General features: G+C 40.5%; 1 protein-coding gene across 2 annotated transcripts in view; it reads left to right on the plus strand.

Moving 5' to 3' along the window:
* spz5 (spatzle 5) overlaps window positions 1-21,166 on the plus strand; it is a 314,825-nt gene extending 293,659 nt beyond the window's left edge. For both annotated transcript variants that reach the window (XM_067145302.2, XM_067145309.2), the window contains exons 5-6: window positions 5,150-5,398; window positions 20,422-21,166. In XM_067145302.2, coding sequence (XP_067001403.1) covers window positions 5,150-5,398; window positions 20,422-20,593 — 421 coding nt within the window. In that variant the 3' untranslated portion in view covers window positions 20,594-21,166. The remainder of the gene's footprint in view (window positions 1-5,149; window positions 5,399-20,421) is intronic.
* The last annotated feature ends 2,144 nt before the right edge of the window (window positions 21,167-23,310 follow it).

Consider the following 23,310-nt stretch of genomic DNA (forward strand, 5'->3'; position numbering starts at 1 on the left):
TCAGCCATTCTCGAAGTGGTTTTCCGTGGTTTCCCACTTCTTCTCCAAAAAAATGCTGGGATGGTACCTAATTTAACGCCACGGCCACTTTCTCCCCTCTTCCTTCCCTATCCCTCCCAATCTTCCCAACCCCCGCAAAGCTTTTGTTCAGCATAGCACGTGAGGCCGGCTAGGCGAAGTACTGGTCCTCATATCCAGTTGTATCCCCGACCAAATATCTCGCACTCCAGGACACTACTCTTGAAGCGGTAGAAGTGGGACGACCGATAATAACGGATATATTTGCAAAATTGAATTATTAGTCTAAGTGCCCTCAGACATTCGGCGCATATCATTTCAGGATCAGTTCAAGGTCGGTTTACAGAAAGAATAAAACAGTCGTTTTACTTTTTTTATATAGAGAAGATAATGAGGGAGATATCATCGAAACCGGGTTTTGTGATGCTCCACTTTCAGCGCCACGCCAATGGTTAGAATAACTACACTATGTTACTTGAAAGCTGGGCAGTTACTCCTTACCTTAGGCAAGGAACTGTACCGCACTATGCATCTGGAAATCGTCCTCATTCTGTCTCGGTTTGGTTGAGATGTATCGTATCTCAAAATGCTGCTACATGCTTCGGAAGAAAAATATAATTTCAACATGCCGCAACTAACCTGTGAATTGAGCCACGGAACCTCGCAAAAAATCATGAAAAAAACAAGCTCACCGGACAAAAAAATAGTCACCCCTGGAGAAATCATAACAAAGATAATTTAATACCATGTAACTCCGCGTCTGCACTTGATAACCGCCGGGATTCGGTTAGGAAGTGAACCCACAAGGTTGTGCAGGTACATCGCATCCAGGTTAAGCCATTCGCACCGAGCAAGTGGTCGCTCGACTTGGTTCATGTAGCTACCAGTTTGCATTCAGGAGATAGTGGGTTCGAACCCTACTGTTGGCAGCCCTGAAAATGGTTTTCCATGGTTTCCCATTTTCACACTAGGCAAATGCTGGGGCTGTACCTTGATTAAGACCACGGCCACTTCCTTCCCTCTCCTATCCCTTTCCCATCCCGTCAACGCCATAAGACCTGTGTAGGTGCGACGTAAAGCAAATTCACAAGCCATTCGCTGAGGATTTGATCGCGCAATTCCACCAAATTGCGGGGATGCTGATGTTGGGGTTTTACCCGCAGTTTCAACACGTCCCACAGATTTTCAATGGGGGTTCAAGTCAGGTGATTGTGTAGACCAATTGAGGTGTACTAGAGTGAGGGAGTGTTCATAAAACCAATCACATGTGCGTCTAGCTGTTGTCATCTTGAAAAATCGGGGTTTCAATAGCATACATATCATGCAGATGCTGACTGAAAGGCAACACCTGATCATCCAGAATGTTTAAATAATCATGCTGGTTCATGTTAGTGGTCACCTCAATGAGTAGATCCAATCCATGATACGATATACGCCCCCGAAACATCACAGAACATCACAAGAGCCTCCTCCGGCTTGAACCTGACCTTGCACACTTCCAGGATGAAATGCTTCTTTTGGCCTTCGGTGCAGTCGACGACATGCGTCATTGGAATACAGACAAAAACGTGATTCTTCTGACCACATTAGGTTCCGCCAGTCAGCTACTGTCCACGTTCGATGATTTCTAGCCCATTAAATATGTGCAGCTTCATGTGCCTGTGTGATCAATGGTCTTTTGCAAAGTGACCAACTCCAAATGTAAATTGCATGCAGTTCCCGTCGCAATGTTCTCTCGCTAACAGATTGGGATGGACCTTCATTCACTGACTGCAGCAATTCCTGTCGGGTTTGGAAGCGATTTTGATTCACAACCAGTGAAACGCGTCTCGGATCCCTCTCAGTCAGGATCTTTTTCCGACCACAATCCTGACATCGTGTTTAGTGGCCACGTGTTGTACACCACTGCTTGTAGACACATTGAACATTCTGCTGTGAAACATCAACAAATCCAGCACGTTCACGCACCGCGTGGCAACATGTCACATCCTTACATCTACCTATGTTGACGTATGACGTACTGTTCTCTTAGACATCAATGTCTTAGTGATCGCTACTGCCTTATGCCCACGTAGAGGCAGCGTGAGTGCGGTTGAGTACGGGACTCGTTCGCTGCGCTATCTGTACAGGCTTAATGATCCATCTGTACGTGCACACTAGAGTGACTAATTTTTTGTCCGGTGAACTTATATTCCATTGCAAAATGCCGTTCGGAGAATGGGTACAAATGCTAATAATATAACAAAACTTCAAATTCATGAAGTACACCTCTCAACCCATTTATTAACCGGGCAGCGCTGTAGTTGAACGACAGCCTCGTGCTGAAGGGGTAGTGTGTCTGCCTCTCACCCGGAGACCTCGCGGTTTTTTTGTTTTTTGTTTTTTACCTGCCACGTCAGCTATTTTTTAATTGACTCTGAGGGTTGGTTCGAGATCCACTCAGCCTACCGGATTACAATTGAGGAACTATCTGATGGCACCAGTCTAGGAAGGTAAGAATAATGGGCCACGAGGTTCTGTCGTGCCCACCACATGACACCTCGCAATGTGCAGGACTTCCGGCTGGGCAGTGGTCGCTTGGTACGCCATGACCCTTCAGGGCTGTTATAATTGTGTACAAAACATGACGACCACGCTTCACACCACAACTCTCCAGCGGCAGCCCGGTGTCTATTAGCGGCTTATAGGATTTACTACGTCTACTGTAGCCGGTGTTGCCAAATCGTCTACTGCATTCGACACAAAGAAAGGGGGATAAAGACTGAAGAAAGTGTCAAAGAAAGTGTTTTGGCAACATCTCCACACCAAACAAGGATCACTTAGAACTCGTTAACTCAACAGGGTGCCGGGTGTGTTTGACTGTTGACTTCCAGCTCGCTTCCAGGTACTGGGGTCGTCCTGTTTTGTCTCCAAGTATACGCTTTACATTGTGGTTATAGTTGAACCACGAACTAGAAGTAAGGTATGTTGAAATTTGTGGTGTGCATTTTTATTCTTTATTTTCTTACGATTTGCTTAGCGTCGCACCGCCGATGATGGGATAGGAAAGTGATAGGAGTGGGAAGGAAGCGTTCATGGCTTTAATTAAGGTGTCAAAAAGGAAGAGCATGGAAAACCATCTTCAGGGCTGCTGACAGTCGTATTCCAATCCACCATCTCCCGAATGCAAGCTAACAACTACGCGACCGTAACCTCACGGCCCACTCGCTTGGTGATGATGATGATGATGATGATGATGATGATGATGATGATGATGATGATGATGATGATGATATACTATTACTACTACTAAACGTTTTCATTCCTCCCCTGAAGGGGGAGGCGGGCCTCTTAGACGGTGACGCCGTCTCTCAGGGCGGGAGATTTGTTACGGTGAAGGAGATGTGCGGAGAAGGTGAGGGGGTGGGCGGCCGTGGCCTATACTACGAACTGTCCCGGCATTCGCCTTAGTGCAGGAGAATGGAAAACCACGGAAAACCATTCTCAGGACAGCCGACGGGTGGGGCCAGGCGTGAAGTCCAGCACTGTGCCCCAGGCCCGTCTCCCGAATGCAGAGGCGTAGAGCCACGTTAGAGCCGTGGCCAACTTTCCTCTGCTCGGTTGGTCGGTCAGAGTACAGAGCTGTTGGACCACGGGCAAGCCGTGGCCTCTTAAGGGACGAAACCCAAGGGCTGAAACCCACTCTGCATCCACCGACCTGATGATATACTGGTACGCCTATTCAAGAACAGTCAAACAGTATTGATTGTTTAAAAGTGCTACAGCTTTCCATTTCATTGGGCACAGGTTAGATTCATGACTGTCATGAATATAAGTTTGATTTGAGAGGAGCCAGGCATAATTCAGCCTCTAGAAGGCAACCAAGAAGACAAGATAAAAGTAGCTTCACACCTCATTTCCATATGTATGTTGTACAGTTCCTGACATACCGACTAAGGCCACCTTCTTTCCAAATGTAACACCACTTATTCAAAAATTATTTTTTAGAAAAGTCAGTACAGATACCTCAGCCATGCAGGCTCTCCTTCCTTTTCTGAGAATATGATGTATAGTGTCTGCCTCTGTGGTGTAGTGGTTAGTGCGATTAGCTGCCGCCCACGGAAGGCTGGGTTCAATTCCTGGCTCTGCCACAAAATTTGAAACGTGGTACGGGGCCTGGAATGGGGTCCACTCAGCCTCGGGAGGTCAACTGAGTAGAGGGAGGTTTGATTCCCACCTGAGCCATCCTTGAAGTGGTTTTCTGTGGTTTCCCCACTTTTTCTCCAGGCCACGGTCTTCCTTCTTCCTTAGCTATCTCCTTCAATCTGTCCCTTTCTGACAAGGCCCCTGTTCAGCATAGAAGGTGAGGCTGCCTGGACGAGATAATGATCCCCCTTCCCAGTTGTATCCCCGAAGAAATGTCTCATGCTAGGACACTGCCCTCGAGGTGGTAGAGGTGGGATCCCTCACTGAGTCCAAGCCAAAAACCAACACTGGAGTGTAAAGGAATTAAATAAATAAATAAATAAATAAATAAATAAATAAATAAATAAATAAATAAATAAATAAATAAAATGATTCATAGGTAAGCTTAAATGTCCTTAAAATCTATTAATGTCCAAAAGAAAGTTTTTAACAGTATAATTACTTTCAGTGGATTAATACTGGTATACGCCGACCTTTCACCGCTGGGTCCCGTGGTTCAAATCCCGGTCACTCCATGCAAGATTTGTGCTGGACAAAGCGGAGGTGGGACAGGTTTTTCTCCAGGTACTCCAGTTTTCCCTGTCATCTTTCATTCCAGCAACAATCTCCAATATCATTTCATTTTGTCCTTCAGTCATTAATCATTGCCCCAGAGGAGTGTGACAGGCTTCAGCAGCCAGCACAGTTCCTATCCTCGCTGCTAGATGGGGGCTTCATTCATTCCATTCTTGACACGGTCGAATGACTGGAAACAGGCTGTGAATTTTCACTTTCACTCAGAAAGGAAGTAAAATAGGTGGCTGCAATGTAATTTATAGACAACTTATATAGGCTGGTTATCATTGGTATATTTATTAGTCCTGAAAATACATAAATTCCATACTGAGAAAATTTGAAAACCAGTGACCAAAGGAGAATAATTCCCCTGATGTACATTTTCTTTCAGATATGCACGTTCAAATTCAAAGGCAGAAGGAAATGCTGGCACCAATCCAACCCATCAACAACCACAAACTCCTGCCCGTCAGCGCCGGCAAGCGGATGGTAATCAGAATCAAAATCAACTTTGTCCAACTAGGAAAAATTTCATCATGCCTAAGGCAGCTATGAACAACCAAGGCAACTGGATGTACGTTGTTAACCTACCAGAAGTGGACGACCGTTTAACACAGCTGGTGGGAACGGAACAATGTGTGTAAGTGCTGCATGATTTTCTATTCACTTGTTTTGAGAATCTACAAATTATAAACCAGTTGCTACAATTTTTAGAGATAAAATTACACAAAACTAGTGGTACCCATTGCATCACCGCATATAAAAATTGTTATCTTATTTTAAATCTATGACAAAAGCATATAGCCAATGACATGAACAATGTTACATAATAATATTAATAAACAGGAGACCCAGATCCATAGCTTTTTTGAATTAAGGAACAAAATATTCAACAATATGCATTATTTATTTCCTGTAGATTTATTTGACATTTGTACTACATGAAGTGTCAGTATACACGTTTTGTTCCTGAGTACATGATTTCAATTCGTAACTTTATACCACATACCTAGGCTTTTAATGAATCCTTACATTTATTGACCTGAACAGCAACAACCCCTAATTAATCGTGATTAATGATGTTTTACTGTATACTATATTCGTAGAAGGTCCCATCTTCTACAGCATATCAATGGAAGCACTCCAATTATCAATTAAGCATCCACATTTCCTTAATATTTCTAACATTCACTAAATCCTTCCTTGGGGATTGATGTTAAAAATTAATCTGGACATTCAGAAAACTTTCAAAACCCACAAAAGCTGTAGTTACTGCTTTTGTAAAAGGAATTTCTTGCTGGGTGAAAAAAATGTTTTGTTTGTGTACTTTTGCTGTTTTGCTTCTGAATCGCCATTTGGAATCCCCCAGCTACATCCCCTAGGAGAGGTTGGATTTTTTTTAATTTTCCTAGTGTGCTTTGTGTACAAAGTTTGTAAGATTCTAGGGTGCCTAAAGGAGCCTCTATATATTTTTATTATTCCTATCCTTTTATGTCACAACACTTATTTCCATTTATTAGTACGGACAGATAAAGGATTGTAGTTGTGTTGAACTTTATTCTGAATTTCTGGAAATATATTTTAATAAATTTACTATGGGTATTTGCTGATGATATGCTCTTATGGGAAGAAACAGAAGTGAATTATAGAAAAACTGACCTAATGCAACAATATGTTCAATAACTTTGAGCTGAAGATGAGCAAACAAAGATTGTAGAAATGGCCATCAGCAGGTAAGGAACAAATTCGCACATCCCTTTAGAAGGGACTAAATTAGAATTATTTAGTTATTCTTTTGGGTTGAACCATGTTGTTGTTTTCAGTGCATTCCGTAGAGTCTGCCGACGTTTCAAATACATTGCAGTATTCTTTGTCAAGGCGACTGAAATACTGTACCCCTACTCGACCCGAGGTAATCAGTCTCCCAGGCAACAATGTATTTGAAATGTCAGCAAACTGTACCGTATGGAATGTACAAAAAAAAAAAAAACGAATCAACCCGGAAGAAGAACTAAATAATTCTACACACCGTGGAAGCTTCACTTCTAAGACAAATTAGAATCAGTTTCTCACGTCAGGTCCCTTTGACGCACAATCTCGAAAGACAACACTATCAAGCTGAGAATATTCAGCAAAACAAAGAAAGTACATCAAACTTTTACAAGCAAGTCAGGAACCTTTTCTGAGACTGTAAAACACCACAAAAAACAAAAACAACTCCGTATCACATCGACTTATACCGTTCCCCACACGTGGATTAGAGGCGTGTACTCTACTGAACAATGACTACAACAAGTCATTCAACAACAGAATTCAGGCAACAGAAATTGAGATTAATTTAGGGTTGCCATAAGGCCACGCGATCGAGTTTTTGATCCTGTAAGAATATTTTATATTTTCATCCTTTCCCCCGTGTTGAAGACCAAAAGTCGGCGCCTATGATTCCAACTAGTGTGTTTGGGTAATTCCATATGAACTGTCCCGCCCGTTACCAAAAGACACACTTGTTATATGATGTTAGAGTTAAAAATCAAAGAGAAAAATATTTAGAAATCATACTTTATGTAAAACACCTACTTTACAGACCACTCCAAAATTATATAATATTCAATGTTATTTGCATAGATTTTTTAGTAACAGATGGAACAGCTCATGTGGAATTGCTCATTTCTAAATAACACGAATAAATGAAAACTAAAAGCATGATTTATTTTCCTTTGCTTAAATATATTTATGATACAGAAGTACCCTGATGCTGATACCAATCATACTTTTTGAACTTGACACACTTTCTAGCATCTCATCATTTTTTAAATGTACTCATGAAATTCCTGCCAAGATATTTCTTTAAAATTGTATTGCAGCAATAATATTGATTTAACAGATTCTACTTTCAGTCTATTTCTGTCATCTGTCCATTATGAATTCATTAAAGAAACCTTCCTGTGGGTGGAGGCAGTAGAATATCACCCATGGTATCCCCTGTCTATCATAAGAGGCGACTGGAAGATCCCCAGGGGCTCTGAACTTTGGAGCGTGGATTGGCGACCACGGGGCCGTTAGCTGAGTCTTGGCATTGCTTCCACTTACTTGTGCCAGGTTCCTCACTTTCATCTATCTTGTCCCACCTCCCTTGGTCAACTCTTGTTCTTTTCCGACCCTGACGCTATTAGGTTTGAGAGGGCTAGGGGGTCTTTCATTTTCACGCCCTTTGTGGCCCTTGCCTTTTTTGGCCGATATCTTCATTTTTCAAAGTGTCGGATCCCTTCCATTTTTCTCTCTGATTAGTGTTATATAGAGGATGGTTGCCTAGTTGTACTTCCTCTTAAAACAATAATCACCACCACCTCATTAAAGAATTATCTTTAAAAAAGCATTATGGCCAGGTAAACAGAAATAGAACTGAGCCAATTTAAGCAATTCAGAATACTGCTCACTGGATTTACATTGCTTTAAAAATTGAACCCATTTATTACTAGTTAACATGGATACAAAATTATTTTCATCATTATTCAACACGCTGTTCCCGGGCGGAAGTTGATATCATTAGCGTAGGTCAAGTCTGTTACCATGACAACGTCAGGTAATGACGTCAGACTCTGCTTCAGCATGACAACCAAAAAAATCCCATTCCCTTTCAAAAACATTTGAGCAAAATTTTAAATAATTTGCTCTGATTTTTTAAAATTCATGACATTTAGGGATTTTTAAAAATTCAATCAGGATGTTGGTACACATGCTCAAATTCAGGACAATCCCACTATTTCAGGATGTATGGTAACATTAGAAGTACTAATCAAACTACTCATAAGAACAAAACAGTGGTATGGGTACATTATGAGAATGAAGAGCAAGAGACAGCCAGATAATACTTTGACCTTACTGTCCAAGGAAAAAGACCAAGGGGCCAAGGAAATGCTGGATAGAGGCAGTGAAATCAGTTGTGGAGAAAGGTCTCAAATGGGAAGATGTCCTACATATACAGACAGGAAGAGATGGTGAGTGCTTATACACCACATCTGGGAAACTGGAGTGAGAAAATAATGATGGTATCATTATAAACAATGATTCAAAGGGAATGCTGCATATCAGGATAATACTAGAGTCGTTCTAGTGGAAATTTAAAAAGAATGACCATTTGTAACATGAAAGAGTATATGAGATCACATGGATAATAACATACATAGTATAACACCTCCCCTATTTTTTATGCAGTGGGATGCAGTGATACAAGTTTTATTTTGATTATCAATATGTTTTTTTTTTTTTTTTTTTTTTTTTGCAAACCACGGAAAACCATCTTCAGGGCTGCTGACAGTGGGGTTCGAACCTACTATCTCCTGGATGCAAGCTCACAGCTGCGCGACCCTAACCGCATAGCCAACTCGCCCAGTAACATGAATTTTAATCATATGTTGCACCATATCAGTACTGTGTGTTTTATTACAAAGCCTATATACACATTTCAAAAGCTGTTTATCTCTTACTTCAATATTCTAAAATACTGAAAGTAGATGAAGAAAGCTTCATATTAATCATATTTATGATTATAAGTTCCTACCTAGAATCTCCTAGAAATTGCTCACAAAATTACAAATACTTATGTTAAAACCTAATTTCCACCACCACATTCAATTCCAATTCGATCTCTGCAATGGGGTCAAAACATCACCTTTTCTACCAAAGTTTTGTGAAGAGATAGAAGTGGCAAGAGTACAGATCAGGCAAGTAGGGAGGTTGGGGAATGGGGAATGGTGAAGTATCGAAAGGGTTACCATACACAAAGATACACACGAATATATCAGGCAAGATACTATCTAATATACCATACCTACACTACAATTCTCAACTGAAATGTTGTTATGTGATTGTTACTGCTGGTGGATTACTATTATGGAGAATAAAAGTGTTCTTAAATGCAGAAAATCAGAGGTTGTCTACAATAATTTCTCTAAAAACTTTTGTCAAAAATACGGTATGCCGAGGACTTGAATTGCAATTATTGGGATATAGGAATTTGATTATTAACTTTTACTTGATGAATGATCGAAGTTGTAAAGTACATACAAATTACTGGAATACAGTAATCAGCTGATTCTTGTATTTGTTTACTCAACTACCCTCTATTCTTTGATCTTGTCCATGATGGTGGTGGTACAACTAGGCAATCATCCTCTATGTAACACTAATCGAGAGAATAGAAGTGATCCGACACTTCGAAAACTAAAGGTATCGGCCAAAGGAAGACAAGGGCCACAAAGGGTGTGAAAATGAAAAACTCTCTAGGCCTCGGGAACCTAATACCACCGAGTTCGGAAAAGAACAAGAGTTGACCAAGGGAGGTCGGATAGGATAGATGAAAGTGAGGAGCCTGGCACAAATAAGTGGAAGCAATGTCAGGACTCAGCTAAGGGCCACGTGGACACCAACCCACGCTTCTACGTTGAGAGCCCCTGGCGCCCCTTTTAGTCGCCTCTTATGACAGGCAGGGGATACCATGGGTGTTACTTTACTGCCCTCACCCATAGGGGGGTCTTGTCGGAATGCAGCAAACAATCGTCAAGAATCGTCAACAATCCAAAGACTGTTGTGTAATTCTCCGGTGAAATACAATATATTCCCTTCAACTTCTTTTTTAAATTGAAGTTTACAGGTGCATTGTGTTATTTAATTGAATAAATTAACCTGTAAATAAATTCTTTGCTTGAGTACCGGTATCATACCAGTACGGTATGTAGCCTAAAGAGTTTCAAATTACTGTAATTTGATTTTCACCAGGAGATCGTTTTTAAGTACTGACAGGGTAATTCCTTCCATATCAGTATTTGCTGAGTTTGGCTGTTCTAGAATGAAATTACCGGTACCTTGACTGTCTCTTAACTTACTTGACCTTCTTTCTGACATTCTTCAGACCATAGATGCTGAAAATAATTGATCCATGTTTCAAGGGGCCCTCCTTTTTTTTCTTGGTTCAAAGTGTTTTAAAATTTCATATGTTTTAGTTTGAGGTCTCATATGTATGTTTGGAGGGAGGGGTCAAAGTTTCCCCAGCTTTCTCAATGACTTTTCTGAACTTTTTGTTTTTGCTATGGCCTTCTTTTGATGGTACTCTAACCTCTTAATTTTTTTGGTTAATAAATAATGAAACTTTCTCTCATCTGTAATTATTGGGATATAGGAAAATGATTATTTTTTTTGCTATGGCCTTCTTTTGATGGTATTCTAACCTCTTAATTTTTTGGTTAATAAATAATGAAACCTTCTCTCATCTGTAATTATTGAAATATAGGAATTTGATTATTAACTTTCCTTGCCACCATTTTTTCTTACCAAGACTCTCAACTTCGTTTGATTATTAGCCCTTTCTTCTTCAACATCAGTACTTGTTGCTGTTGATTCAACTAAGACTGTAAAGTCTTCTCTCATATAACCATATTTTACAGGGATTGGGAAAAGGCTTACTCTAATGAAAGTATTTGTTGGATTTTGTACTTGATGTTTTGTTTCTGTACCATTTATGCTTCATAAAAACAGAGCATATTGGTACATAATGATTACATTCAATCTGGACCTTTAAAAGACTCGGGTAGGTATTTAGAAACATTTCAGAGTGTTTTCTACTGAAAATCATATAAGTTAGCCCATTATGGATCATTGACAATGTGCTTCCCAAGTAAATTTATGGTTATCCTTGTGTTGAAACATGGTACTGGTAGGTAATCATAATTTTGTACTGATTATGGAAATCTTCCATCACGATGATCATATCAGACTTCAATTTTGTTTATAATACATTGAAGTTTGTTGTAAAATATATAATTTTCTTCCTCATACCCCTCTGTAGGTGCAAAGAATCCATTTCTCAGTCTTCCTGCTGTATATTGACCTGTCATTGTGTTTTTCCTTAATATGCAGTAGTATGGTATTTTTATTCCATTTTAGCCAGCTGAAACTGAGAATTATAGCCACTTGCAATACTTATGTGTAATTTGGTCACATTGTATAAAGTCTTCCTTGGATACAAAACAGGGCAATAAGGAACATACACTGACTGACAGAGCAAATGCAACACCAAGGAGGAGTGGTTCGAAAGGGATGAAAGTTGGGGAAAAAACAGAGTCGGCACGGAAGAATAATTGATGTTTATTTCAAACCGATATGCAGGTTACACAATGCGCACGGCATCGACTCAGTAGGATGTAGGACCACCGCGAGCGGCGATGCATGCAGAAACACGTCGAGATACAGAGTCAATAAGAGTGCGGATGGTGTCCTGAGGGATGGTTCTCCATTCTCTGTCAACCATTTGCCACAGTTGGTCGTCCGTACGAGGCTGGGGCAGAGTTTGCAAACGGCGTCCAATGAGATCCCACATGTGTTCGATTGGTGAGAGATCCGGAGAGTACGCTGGCCACGGAAGCATCTGTACACCTCGTAGAGCCTGTTGGGAGATGCGAGCAGTGTGTGGGCGGGCATTATCCTGCTGAAACAGAGCATTGGGCAGCCCCTGAAGGTACGGGAGTGCCACCAGCCGCAGCACATGCTGCACGTAGCGGTGGGCATTTAACGTGCCTTGAATACGCACTAGAGGTGACGTGGAATCATACGCAATAGCGCCCCAAACCATGATGCCGCGTTGTCTAGCGGTAGGGCGCTCCACAGTTACTGCCGGATTTGACCTTTCTCCACGCCGATGCCACACTCGTCTGTGGTGACTATCACTGACAGAACAGAAGCGTGACTCATCGGAGAACACGACGTTCCGCCATTCCCTCATCCAAGTCGCTCTAGCCCGGCACCATGCCAGGCGTGCATGTCTATGCTGTGGAGTCAATGGTAGTCTTCTGAGCGGACGCCGGGAGTGCAGGCCTCCTTCAACCAATCGACGGGAAATTGTTCTGGTCGATATTGGAACAGCCAGGGTGTCTTGCACATGCTGAAGAATGGCGGTTGACGTGGCGTGCGGGGCTGCCACCGCTTGGCGGCAGATGCGCCGATCCTCGCGTGCTGACGTCACTCGGGCTGCGCCTTGACCCCTCGCACGTGCCACATGTCCCTGCGCCAACCATCTTCGCCACAGGCGCTGCACCGTGGACACATCCCTATGGGTATCGGCTGCAATTTGACGAAGCGACCAACCTGCCCTTCTCAGCCCGATCACCATACCCCTCGTAAAGTCGTCTGTCTGCTGGAAATGCCTCCGTTGACAGCGGCCTGGCATTCTTAGCTATACACGTGTCCTGTGGCACACGACAACACGTTCTACAATGACTGTCGGCTAAGAAATCACGGTACGAAGTGGGCCATTCGCCAACGCCATGTCCCATTTATCGTTCGCTACGTGCGCAGCACAGCAGCGCATTTCACATCATGAGCATACCTCAGTGACGTCAGTCTACCCTGCAATTTGCATAAAGTTCTGACCACTCCTTCTTGGTGTTGCATTTGCTCTGTCAGTCAGTGTATTTAATTTGCCATTTATACAATAATAATTAAACTTATGTCATAATGGTCCACATTTTCAATACTATATTATGCAATATTTACATTACATTTCTAATCTAAGAACTAATTTCGACCTTGCCGAATTCTGATCAATGTACAGACAAAACTCTTATTATATGTACGGTATATATATATACACACACATACCGGTATTAATGACAACCATATTTTAATTTGATTATGTACTCTTCCAAACTCTCTAAATGTAATAAACTAAAATAAAATACCGGTACTAAACTACTTTTGTTCAAGCTTGCATACAGTCAAGTCAGTGCGACGGTTGCTTCTCCAATCAGTTATGTCTATGTCCACGTGCAAAGGCAATTTGTTTACATCAAGATTAAACTCTCGTGAAAAGACATAACTAGTTTCAGCTTTGGCTGGCCACCATCAGCCTTAATGCAAAACTGTACAAACACATCCAGTAACTAAAACACACACAAATTACATTAGAAAGTGTTCAAAACATCTGGGATGAACTATATGCACAACATATAAAATATGATGAAATTAAAATCAGGCTCTAAAATTCTTAGATGCGTGGCATCATGTTAAAATGTCTACCATTTACAAATTAAGAATGTGCCAGTTATTTAACCATATCTTCATGTGCCATTCTTGATTCAACCATAGACAATGTCCAACAGAGGAAATTTTCAGCATTTTCATGATATTTTAACTGCAAGCACTAATGGAACATTTTAACATGATGCAACGCATCTAAGAATTTTAGAGCCTGATTTTAATTTTGTCATATTTTACATGTTGCACACATAGTTCATCCCAGATGTTTTGAACACTTCCTAATGTAATTTGTGTGTGTTTTAGTTACTGGATGTGTTTGTACAGTTTTGCATTAAGGCTGATGGTGGCCAGCCAAAGCTGAAACTAGTTATGTCTTTTCACGAGAGTTTAATCTTGATGTAAACAAATTGCCTTTGCACGTGGACATAGACATAACTGATTGGAGAAGCAACCGTCGCACTGACTTGACTGTATGCAAGCTTGAACAAAAGTAGTTTAGTACTGGTATTTTATTTTAGTTTATTACATTTAGAGAGTTTGGAAGAGTACATAATCAAATTAAAATATGGTTGTCATTAATACCGGTATGTGTGTGTGTATATATATATATATATATATACCGTACATATAATAAGAGTTTTGTCTGTACATTGATCAGAATTTAAAAAGGATGGTATTTCTGTATCAGTCGTGTCCACAGTAACAAGGAAATGCACCTTTTGCTTTTCCGTAATGTCTGTCTGTCTGTCTGTCTGTCTGTCTGTCTGTCTGTCTGTCTGTCTGTCTGTCTGTCTGTCTGTCTGTCTGTACACGCATCACGAGAAAACGACTGAAGAGAATTTAATGAAAATTGGTATGCAAAGTAGGGGAATAAGTCGCTACAATCTAGGCCATAAATAAATAATTTTATTCACACTGAGTGAAATGGTAGTTTAGGGGAAGAATTAACATTTAATATTCAAATATTTATGCCATTATTGGTCGTATCCGAATGAAAATTGGTATGCAAAATCAGGGAATAATTCACTATAACCTAGGTCATAAATAATTATATTCACGCTGACTGAAAGGGTAGTTTAGGGGAAGGCCTAAAATTAAATTCTCAAATATTTATTATTAGTGGTCGTATCTTAATGAAAATTGGTAGACCGGGCGAGTTGGCCATGCGCGTAGACGCGCGTGGCTGTGAGCTTGCATCCGGGAGATAGTAGGTTCGAATCCCACTATCGGCAGCCCTGAAGAGGGTTTTCTGTGGTTTCCCATTTTCACACCAGGCAAATGCTGGGGCTGTACCTTAATTAAGGCCACGGCCACTTCCTTCCAACTCCTAGGCCTTTCCTATCCCATCGTTGCCATAAGACCTATCTGTGTCGGTGGGACGTAAAGCCCCTAGCAAAAAAGAAAAGAAAAGAAAATTGGTAGTAGACAAAGTAGGGGAATAAGAGGCTACAATCTATAAATAATTGTACTCACGCTGAGAAAAATGGTAGTTTAGGGGAAGGCCTAAAACTTAATTCTCAAATATTTATATTATTAGTGGTCGTATCGATAAATACTACATAACTAAAGTTATATAGTATTTAATTTCCAATGATTTATGTCTTATACATTGTTACTGTATCGGTTATGATCGCAGAGATATTCATGAATTTGGATTTTTGTTATTAAGACCAATCAACGCTGAGTTACGACAAAATGGGTAAACAGATTTTAATGAAAATCGGTATGTAAAGTCGGAGAATAGGGAACTAAGGAACTATAAATAATTTTATAAGATGTCCTAATATTGCAGAGTGGAAAGAAGACTAAATGTGAAGGGCTACAATATAGAAAGCTCATAAAATTGACCAACAATAACATTACACTGACCATTGTTTGTTGTGATTTGCTTTGTGTCTTCTGTTCTTACTCAACTCCGATAGATAGGATTACTGCTGTGTACAGAGTATATTTTTTAAATTTGCTTTACGTCGCACCGAATCTGATAGGTCTTATGGCGACGATGGGATAGGAAAGGGCTAAGAGTGTGAAGAAAGTGGACTTAGCCTTAATTAAGGTACAGCCCCAGCATTTGCCTGGTGTGAAAATGGGAAACCACGGAATACCATCTTCAGGGCTGCTGACAGAGGGTTTCGAATGCACTGTCTCCAGGATGCAAGCTCACAACTGCAGGCCCCTAACCACACGGCCAACCCGTCTGGCCGTACCGAGTGTAACAGCCTGCCTGAATATTGGCGGGAAGTAGCTGGGGAGGTAGGTAACTTTCTTCTTTAGCATGCCATTCCTCTGGTTCATAAATTGTCCAATACTATTGGTATGCAACACAGTGATTCATCACAGCATTCAAGTTATTCAATCCCTACTCTGAGACACTGGTTGGAATGAGCAGTAAAAATGTAGTATGGCTTTTAGTACTGGGAGTGTCCAAGGACAAGTTCGGCTCGTGAGATGCAGGTCTTTTTGTTTGACGTCCGTAGGCGACCTGCGCGTCATGATGAGGATGAAATGATGATGAAGTTAACACATACACCAAGCCCCCGTGCCAGCAAAATTAACCAATTTTGGTTAAAATTCCCGATCCTGCTGGGAATCAAACCCGGGACCCCTGTGACCAAAGGCCAACCCGCTAACCATTTAGCCAGGAATGAGCAGTGTGCATATTTAACGGAATAACGCCAGAGAAGTGCTCAAGGCTGTCTGCGGCATGGGCATTACAGCTCTGGAACTTAGGACTGTTAGATCAGCACTGTAGTACTGTTCGTTAAAAGTGAGAAAATGTGCGGTTTTTCATTTGATCGAGTATTTTATGTGATAACATTGCTTTTAATTGCTACATTCCTACTGATGTTTTTGTAAAGACCTGTGTTAACTTCAGTTAGGAAAACCACAAAGTCAGTCTCTCTGAGAATCCCGTAGCGAAGCACAGGTACATCAGCTAGTATATATATATTTCTTTATGAAATAGTGATTAAATAACGAGAAATGAAGGCACAATGTGTGGTGTAATACAGGAAGTCTTCTCATAGTAGGGGAAATTCCCAAGCTGTACAGGGTGGAGATAAGGTGTTGCATCTTGCAGCAGCAGTCAGTGAGTCAGTATTCATAGTGAGAGAAATGGAGCAAGAGGAAGGACCATTGCATGTAATGAAGATGACTCCGCAGTTTATGAACTGTAGTTGAATCAAGGTGTAAAAATGTTTTAAAACACAAAATATTTTATTATTGTAAATCGCTCACCAAATTTATTGAGCTCATTACTGTATGTCCAAAGGGACATAAATCAACTTGAGAACTGTTATTCAGCATTCAGTATATGTTTGACTCGCAAGTCTTTAACTTGTTCAATTAAGTTTTATTATGCGTTATTGTTTTAATGTAGATTTCATAGGGTTTTTATATCATGTACAATTCAATACCTATCATGAGTTTTATATAATTTGGCTATTTTCCGATTTCTTTGTACAGCTGAGGATGACGCAAAACTAGTACTGAATATAATTAGAATGTTGTAGTTTCATCTATAAACAACATTATTATTGTATTGAATAAGTGAACATTAAAAGTTTATTCATTGTAATGAAGTACAAAAGCGGAAAACCACTCGGAAGTGACCATAGGCAGTGCATTGTGAATGTGTTTAACAAACTAAGTTCAGATCTTCGCACTGTTGTCGTATGCGATGCGCAGCCCTGTATGCCTGAACACGAGGCGTTGATGGGTTGGAGGTCGGTACTAGGTGCTCAGCGAATCACGTCTCTTTCTTTGGTGGAGGCGTGGACATACCATGTTTACATCAGGATTAAACTCTCGTAAAAAGCAGTATAGATTAGAAATGTAACGTAAACATTACATAATATAGTATTGAAAAAGTGGACCATTACGACATAAGTTTAATTACTATTGTGATCACAATTCAGTATGGATCAAAACCATGAAGTTTATACCCTATGATTACTAATGATCACCATTATACACCCCAGTAAAAGACCTATACACTCAGAGCAAAACTTTACCTCCCAGCATAATTACAGAGCTTAATGCTGCCGTACTAACTTATGAAATAAAAAGAAACATATTTCACAACACTACTTTAATAACTATTTCGGACAACCACAAGTATCAAATTAAACATGCAGATGATATGGCCTTGTACCACATCCACTCTTCAAAATATGGGAAGAATAGTTGTAAATTTTCAGCAATTCAAGCACACAACAAACTTCCCACTGACATAAAAATAGCCCCTACTTTAAAAGTTTCAAATGAAAGGCAAAGTAAAATTTATGGAATAGTTACATCATAGGTCAATGTATATAAATAGGTAAATGTTAAAAACAACCACCCCCTCTGTCAATCATTCTATGCATTGTTACTCACTTTAATATTAAATATTTTAAGTATTTTAGTATAATTAAGGGAACTATAGAATGGTAAGGGATAAATTCATTTATTTCTAACACTTTCTTTATGTCCCTACTGTTTAAGTCAACTGACTTTTTTAATTTTATGTATCAGAGTTTGTGGATCTGCCACTGTATATATTATTCGTCCAGCTCCATGGCTAAATGGTTAGTGTCCTGGCCTTTGGTCACAGGAGTCCCAGGTTTAATTCCCAGCAGGGTCGGGAATTTTAACCGTACTTGGTTAATTTCACTGGCACGCGGGCTGGGCGTATGTGTCGTCTTCATAATTTCTTCATCACAACGCGCAGATCTCCTACGGGAGTCAAATCAAAAGACCTGCATCTGGCGAGCCAAACTTGTCCTCGGACACTCCTGGCACTAAAAGCCATATGCCATTCATTTCATTTTTCAATGTACAATTCCTCTGTACGAGCGTTTGGGTCATTGGAATTAATTATTGCAATATCTACCTATCTATTTATCTATCTATCTATCTATCTATCTATCTACAAGCCCTGTTGTCTTATCAGCTAATTCCTTCCTTTATTTTGTTTATTAACAAAATGATTAGCAGAAATACGCACAAAATACCGTTCGACCCACCTAACTGATTTCTATTGCACCACAGCAAGTAGTGGAGAATTTGTTTGTGCTATGAGGAAGGGTAGCAGGGGTATTTCTTTTTGCTAAGGTCATGGACACTGAGGTATGGTTCATGCGTTTGCCACCCACATTCGTCAGTCTGTCAGTTTCTTTAGTGTCTGTTAGTTTTTTACTGTGTAATCAAATACTACTAAATTATTTTATTGTATAATCACACCGTACTTCTTTTTAATTGTAATTAATGTGTAGTACTGTTACTTTGTTGAAAGTTTTATTGTATAGCATTGAATCAAAATCTCAGAAAACTATTATTACCGCACTTAAATTGGTAAACTGTCAACCATTACCTCTCTGTCAAAATTTGCTCAGAGAGCATTAAAAAACTACAATTTTGTAGCTTTCTTTTCCAGTTTTGATTTATATAACCCCCCCCCGTCTGCTACATCCCACAAACCCGGGTACTATTTGTTGTCTGTATATTTTTTTTGCCCCTGAACTTTTAATTCCCAATCATCGCTACTGCTTAAATGTGTTCCTTTCAATGTTCCTAGCTTTATTTATACTAGAGGACCCATGCTGCTTCACAGCATTCGTTATAAATAGGTCAGATAACTCGTCTTGATATGGCTGTCTTAGTCATAGTGTTTTGCCTGCTCTTTTCAATTGTTTTATGAACATTTAATAAGAAGCGCATTAAGGTATGTCGCAGTTCGTAGTCAGAATTCATCCATTCTGACGTAATCATGCCATCTGTTTGGTATTTTTATTCTTTAATTCTTGATGTAAAGCTTGGTATTGTGTCATAGAAGGCAATAGTATTTTTAATCGCAGTTCTTCTATATAGAACAGTTGTCTTGTAGGCTCATAGGTTAGTCTTGAAGGATGTGTTTTTCTTTTTGTTTTTGTTTTCTTCAGGCAGAGAACTTTTTTTATGATACATAGCCTTCACTTTTTCTAGTGTTACTAGGTTTTCCTTCAATAGCTGTTCCCAGATAATTTCTAAAGCATATGTCATGATCTGGTACGTTTGTTCGTAGACTTTTTTCTCTTAACAGTATGTAAGTTATTAGGAACTCTGTGCCATCTGTTGAATATATTTGGAAGCTGGGAAAGGTTAGAGAATCAAAGAGTATCTGCCAAGGAATACTATCCTTCCGTGATCAGAGGAAGTGTATACTCTCTGGCTTGACGGGCAGTAATCAAACATATGCAATGACGTTACTAAGGATAAAAATTACAGATATCGGAATATTAATAAAAGTGTTAGTCACTTAGGAACCTGCTAAGTACAGAATGTATTGCGGCTTAGGATAAGCCTTCGCCTGCAATTATTGGAGTGATCATTTAATGATTTGATTTTTTGATTACCTAAAGTTGACTGAACTTCTTAGAGACCTATCAAAGTCTCATGATTCACCAGCAGGTAATTCCGGAAAGAATAAAACAACGGACAAATGAATTTGCCAAAGCTGTTTTTAGTAAACTCTTTTAATATATAGGTGACTTGAGATTTCCAATTGTTTGTTCCTTCCCATTACCTGCATTGATGTTTTGTGTCCATCAAATTTATTTCTATAACAATCAAGTTAAAGTTTGTTTCTCATAACTTTTCATCTATTTTTTGCAGTTCAAATCAGTGCAGTGGCCTATGTACCATACCCAATGGCTACACATCGAGATGTCAGCAACAGTTTGTTCAGAAGAGGCTAGTAGGCTTAAAGGGCACTGGAGACGAGCTCTACACAGACTTATTTTGGTTTCCTCACTGCTGCGTATGCCAAATTACTCAGAATGGCTAATGATATATTCTTAGTTTTTTATGAAGGACAAAATTGTTAACAGGGGCTATCAGGAGAAATGTGGTTAAACACTTTGTCTCACTGATTAGCAACTTGAAATTTGTTTTTACCAAAGTCTTGTGCTAAACCAATTACTGCAAATAATAGTGACTTATCAGCAGACTTCCCCCTAAAGAAGGACTTCAGAAAATGGAGCTGTTATGAATATCCACTGTTATTTTGAAGAATGAGAACATCAGTATGAGAATTTGTAAATAAGACTTGACAAAAGCACAAGAAGTAACAAAATACCTTAAAATGAATTATTAATTTCCTGTGGCTAAGATTTGTTTTCTTACCAACTTCTATGTGATGTATTCAATGGATGTTCATTGTGAGATTCATGGAGTGTTGTATACTGTAGAGAGGTACAGTAATTTAAATTCTAATACTCAAATAATGTCCTGTAATGTGAACTTTTATATAATAGATATAATTTTGTAGCCATTTTCCTAAACAACCAAAAAAGCCAAAATATGCTTTAGATTTACTGTATATTGTTACCTTTGATTGTGAATATAAAAAGACATGTCTTTTGATAGCTTTCTGTTTTTAATGATGCCTATTTGTCTCCGTTAGCAAATTAGTTCATACCTTCTTTCTCCTTTTGTTTCCTTTCCTTTAAACCATTGAACTCTACAATGATTTATAAACCTTATCATATTCATCAACTTCAATCTCGAATAAAATAAACCTTCTGCATCATTAAGAAATGATACCATTAAGTTGGGTGATTACAGTTAAAAATTAGTAGCCTTCTAAAGCACTAAAAACATACTGTATTTAGAGGTTTATGGTATGAAAGGAGAGAAATCTGTAAGGAACTGAGGAAAAATGTTAAAAATATTGGACACAAAAACTGATTGCATAAATAGATATCTCATTAATTTTAACTAGTTTTTATTATAGTCACCCCAGTTTATGGTATCTCCTTACTATTCAACTCTAAGGCAGATCTTTTACTTTTGAACTTTTTACAAACTAAATATGAAAATGATTCCTTTTCTCATCCTGAGCAATATACAGTACATACCATGTACACTGACTGACAGAGCAAATGCAACACCAAGAAGGAGTGGTTCGAAAGGGATGAAAGTTGGGGAAAAAACAGAGACGGCACGGACGAATAATTGATGTTTATTTCAAACCGATATGCAGGTTACACAATGCGCACGGCATCGACTCAGTAGGATGTAGGACCACCGCGAGCGGCGATGCACGCAGAAACACGTCGAGGTACAGAGTCAATAAGAGTGCGGATGGTGTCCTGAGGGATGGTTCTCCATTCTCTGTCAACCATTTGCCACAGTTGGTCGTCCGTACGAGGCTGGGGCAGAGTTTGCAAACGGCGTCCAATGAGATCCCACACGTGTTCGATTGGTGAGAGATCCGGAAAGTACGCTGGCTACGGAAGCATCTGTACACCTCGTAGAGCCTGTTGGGAGATACGAGCAGTGTGTGGGCGGGCATTATCCTGCTGAAACAGAGCATTGGGCAGCCCCTGAAGGTACGGGAGAGCCACCGGCCGCAGCACATGCTGCACGTAGCGGTGGGCATTTAACGTGCCTTGAATACGCACTAGAGGTGAAGTGGAATCATACGCAATTGCGCTCCAAACCATGATGCCGCGTTGTCTAGCGGTAGGGCGCTCCACAGTTACTGCCGGATTTGACCTTTCTCCACGCTGACGCCACACTCGTCTGCGGTGACTATCACTGACAGAACAGAAGCGTGACTCATCGGAGAACATGACGTTCCGCCATTCCCTCATCCAAGTCGCTCTAGCCCGGCACCATGCCAGACGTGCACGTCTATGCTGTGGAGTCAATGGTAGTCTTCTGAGCGGACGCCGGGAGTGCAGGCCTCCTTCAACCAATCGACGGGAAATTGTTCTGGTCGATATTGGAACAGCCAGGGTGTCTTGCACATGCTGAAGAATGGCGGTTGACGTGGCGTGCGGGGCTGCCACCGCTTGGCGGCAGATGCGCCGATCCTCGCGTGCTGACGTCACTCGGGCTGCGCCTGGACCCCTCGCACGTGCCACATGTCCCTGCGCCAACCATCTTCGCCACAGGCGCTGCACCATGGACACATCCCTATGGGTATCGGCTGTGATTTGACGAAGCGACCAACCTGCCCTTCTCAGCCCGATCACCATACCCCTCGTAAAGTCGTCTGTCTACTGGAAATGCCTCCGTTGACGGCGGCCTGGCATTCTTAGCTATACACGTGTCCTGTGGCACACGACAACACGTTCTACAATGACTGTCGGCTAAGAAATCACGGTACGAAGTGGGCCATTCGCCAACGCCGTGTCCCATTTATCGTTCGCTACGTGCGCAGCACAGCGGCGCATTTCACATCATGAGCCTACCTCAGTGACGTCAGTCTACCCTGCAATTGGCATAAAGTTCTGACCACTCCTTCTTGGTGTTGCATTTGCTCTGTCAGTCAGTGTATATTAAAGAATATTATTTTTTTCCCATCAATTAAAATGCTTTGTTCTTCTACCATTTTTTTCATATTCTGATGGGGCTGCAGGTGGGAATTTTGTTGCATCTGTGGATTGGCTCTGTTTTATGGCTGGATGCCCTTCTTGATACCAATCCTGGACCGATGACCTTCAGTGTTAGGCCCCTTTAAACAACAAGCAAGCGATACCAATCCTATGTGGAGGA

This window comes from Anabrus simplex, chromosome 1 (assembly GCF_040414725.1).
Source record: "Anabrus simplex isolate iqAnaSimp1 chromosome 1, ASM4041472v1, whole genome shotgun sequence".
NCBI classification, from domain to species: Eukaryota; Metazoa; Arthropoda; class Insecta; order Orthoptera; family Tettigoniidae; genus Anabrus; species Anabrus simplex.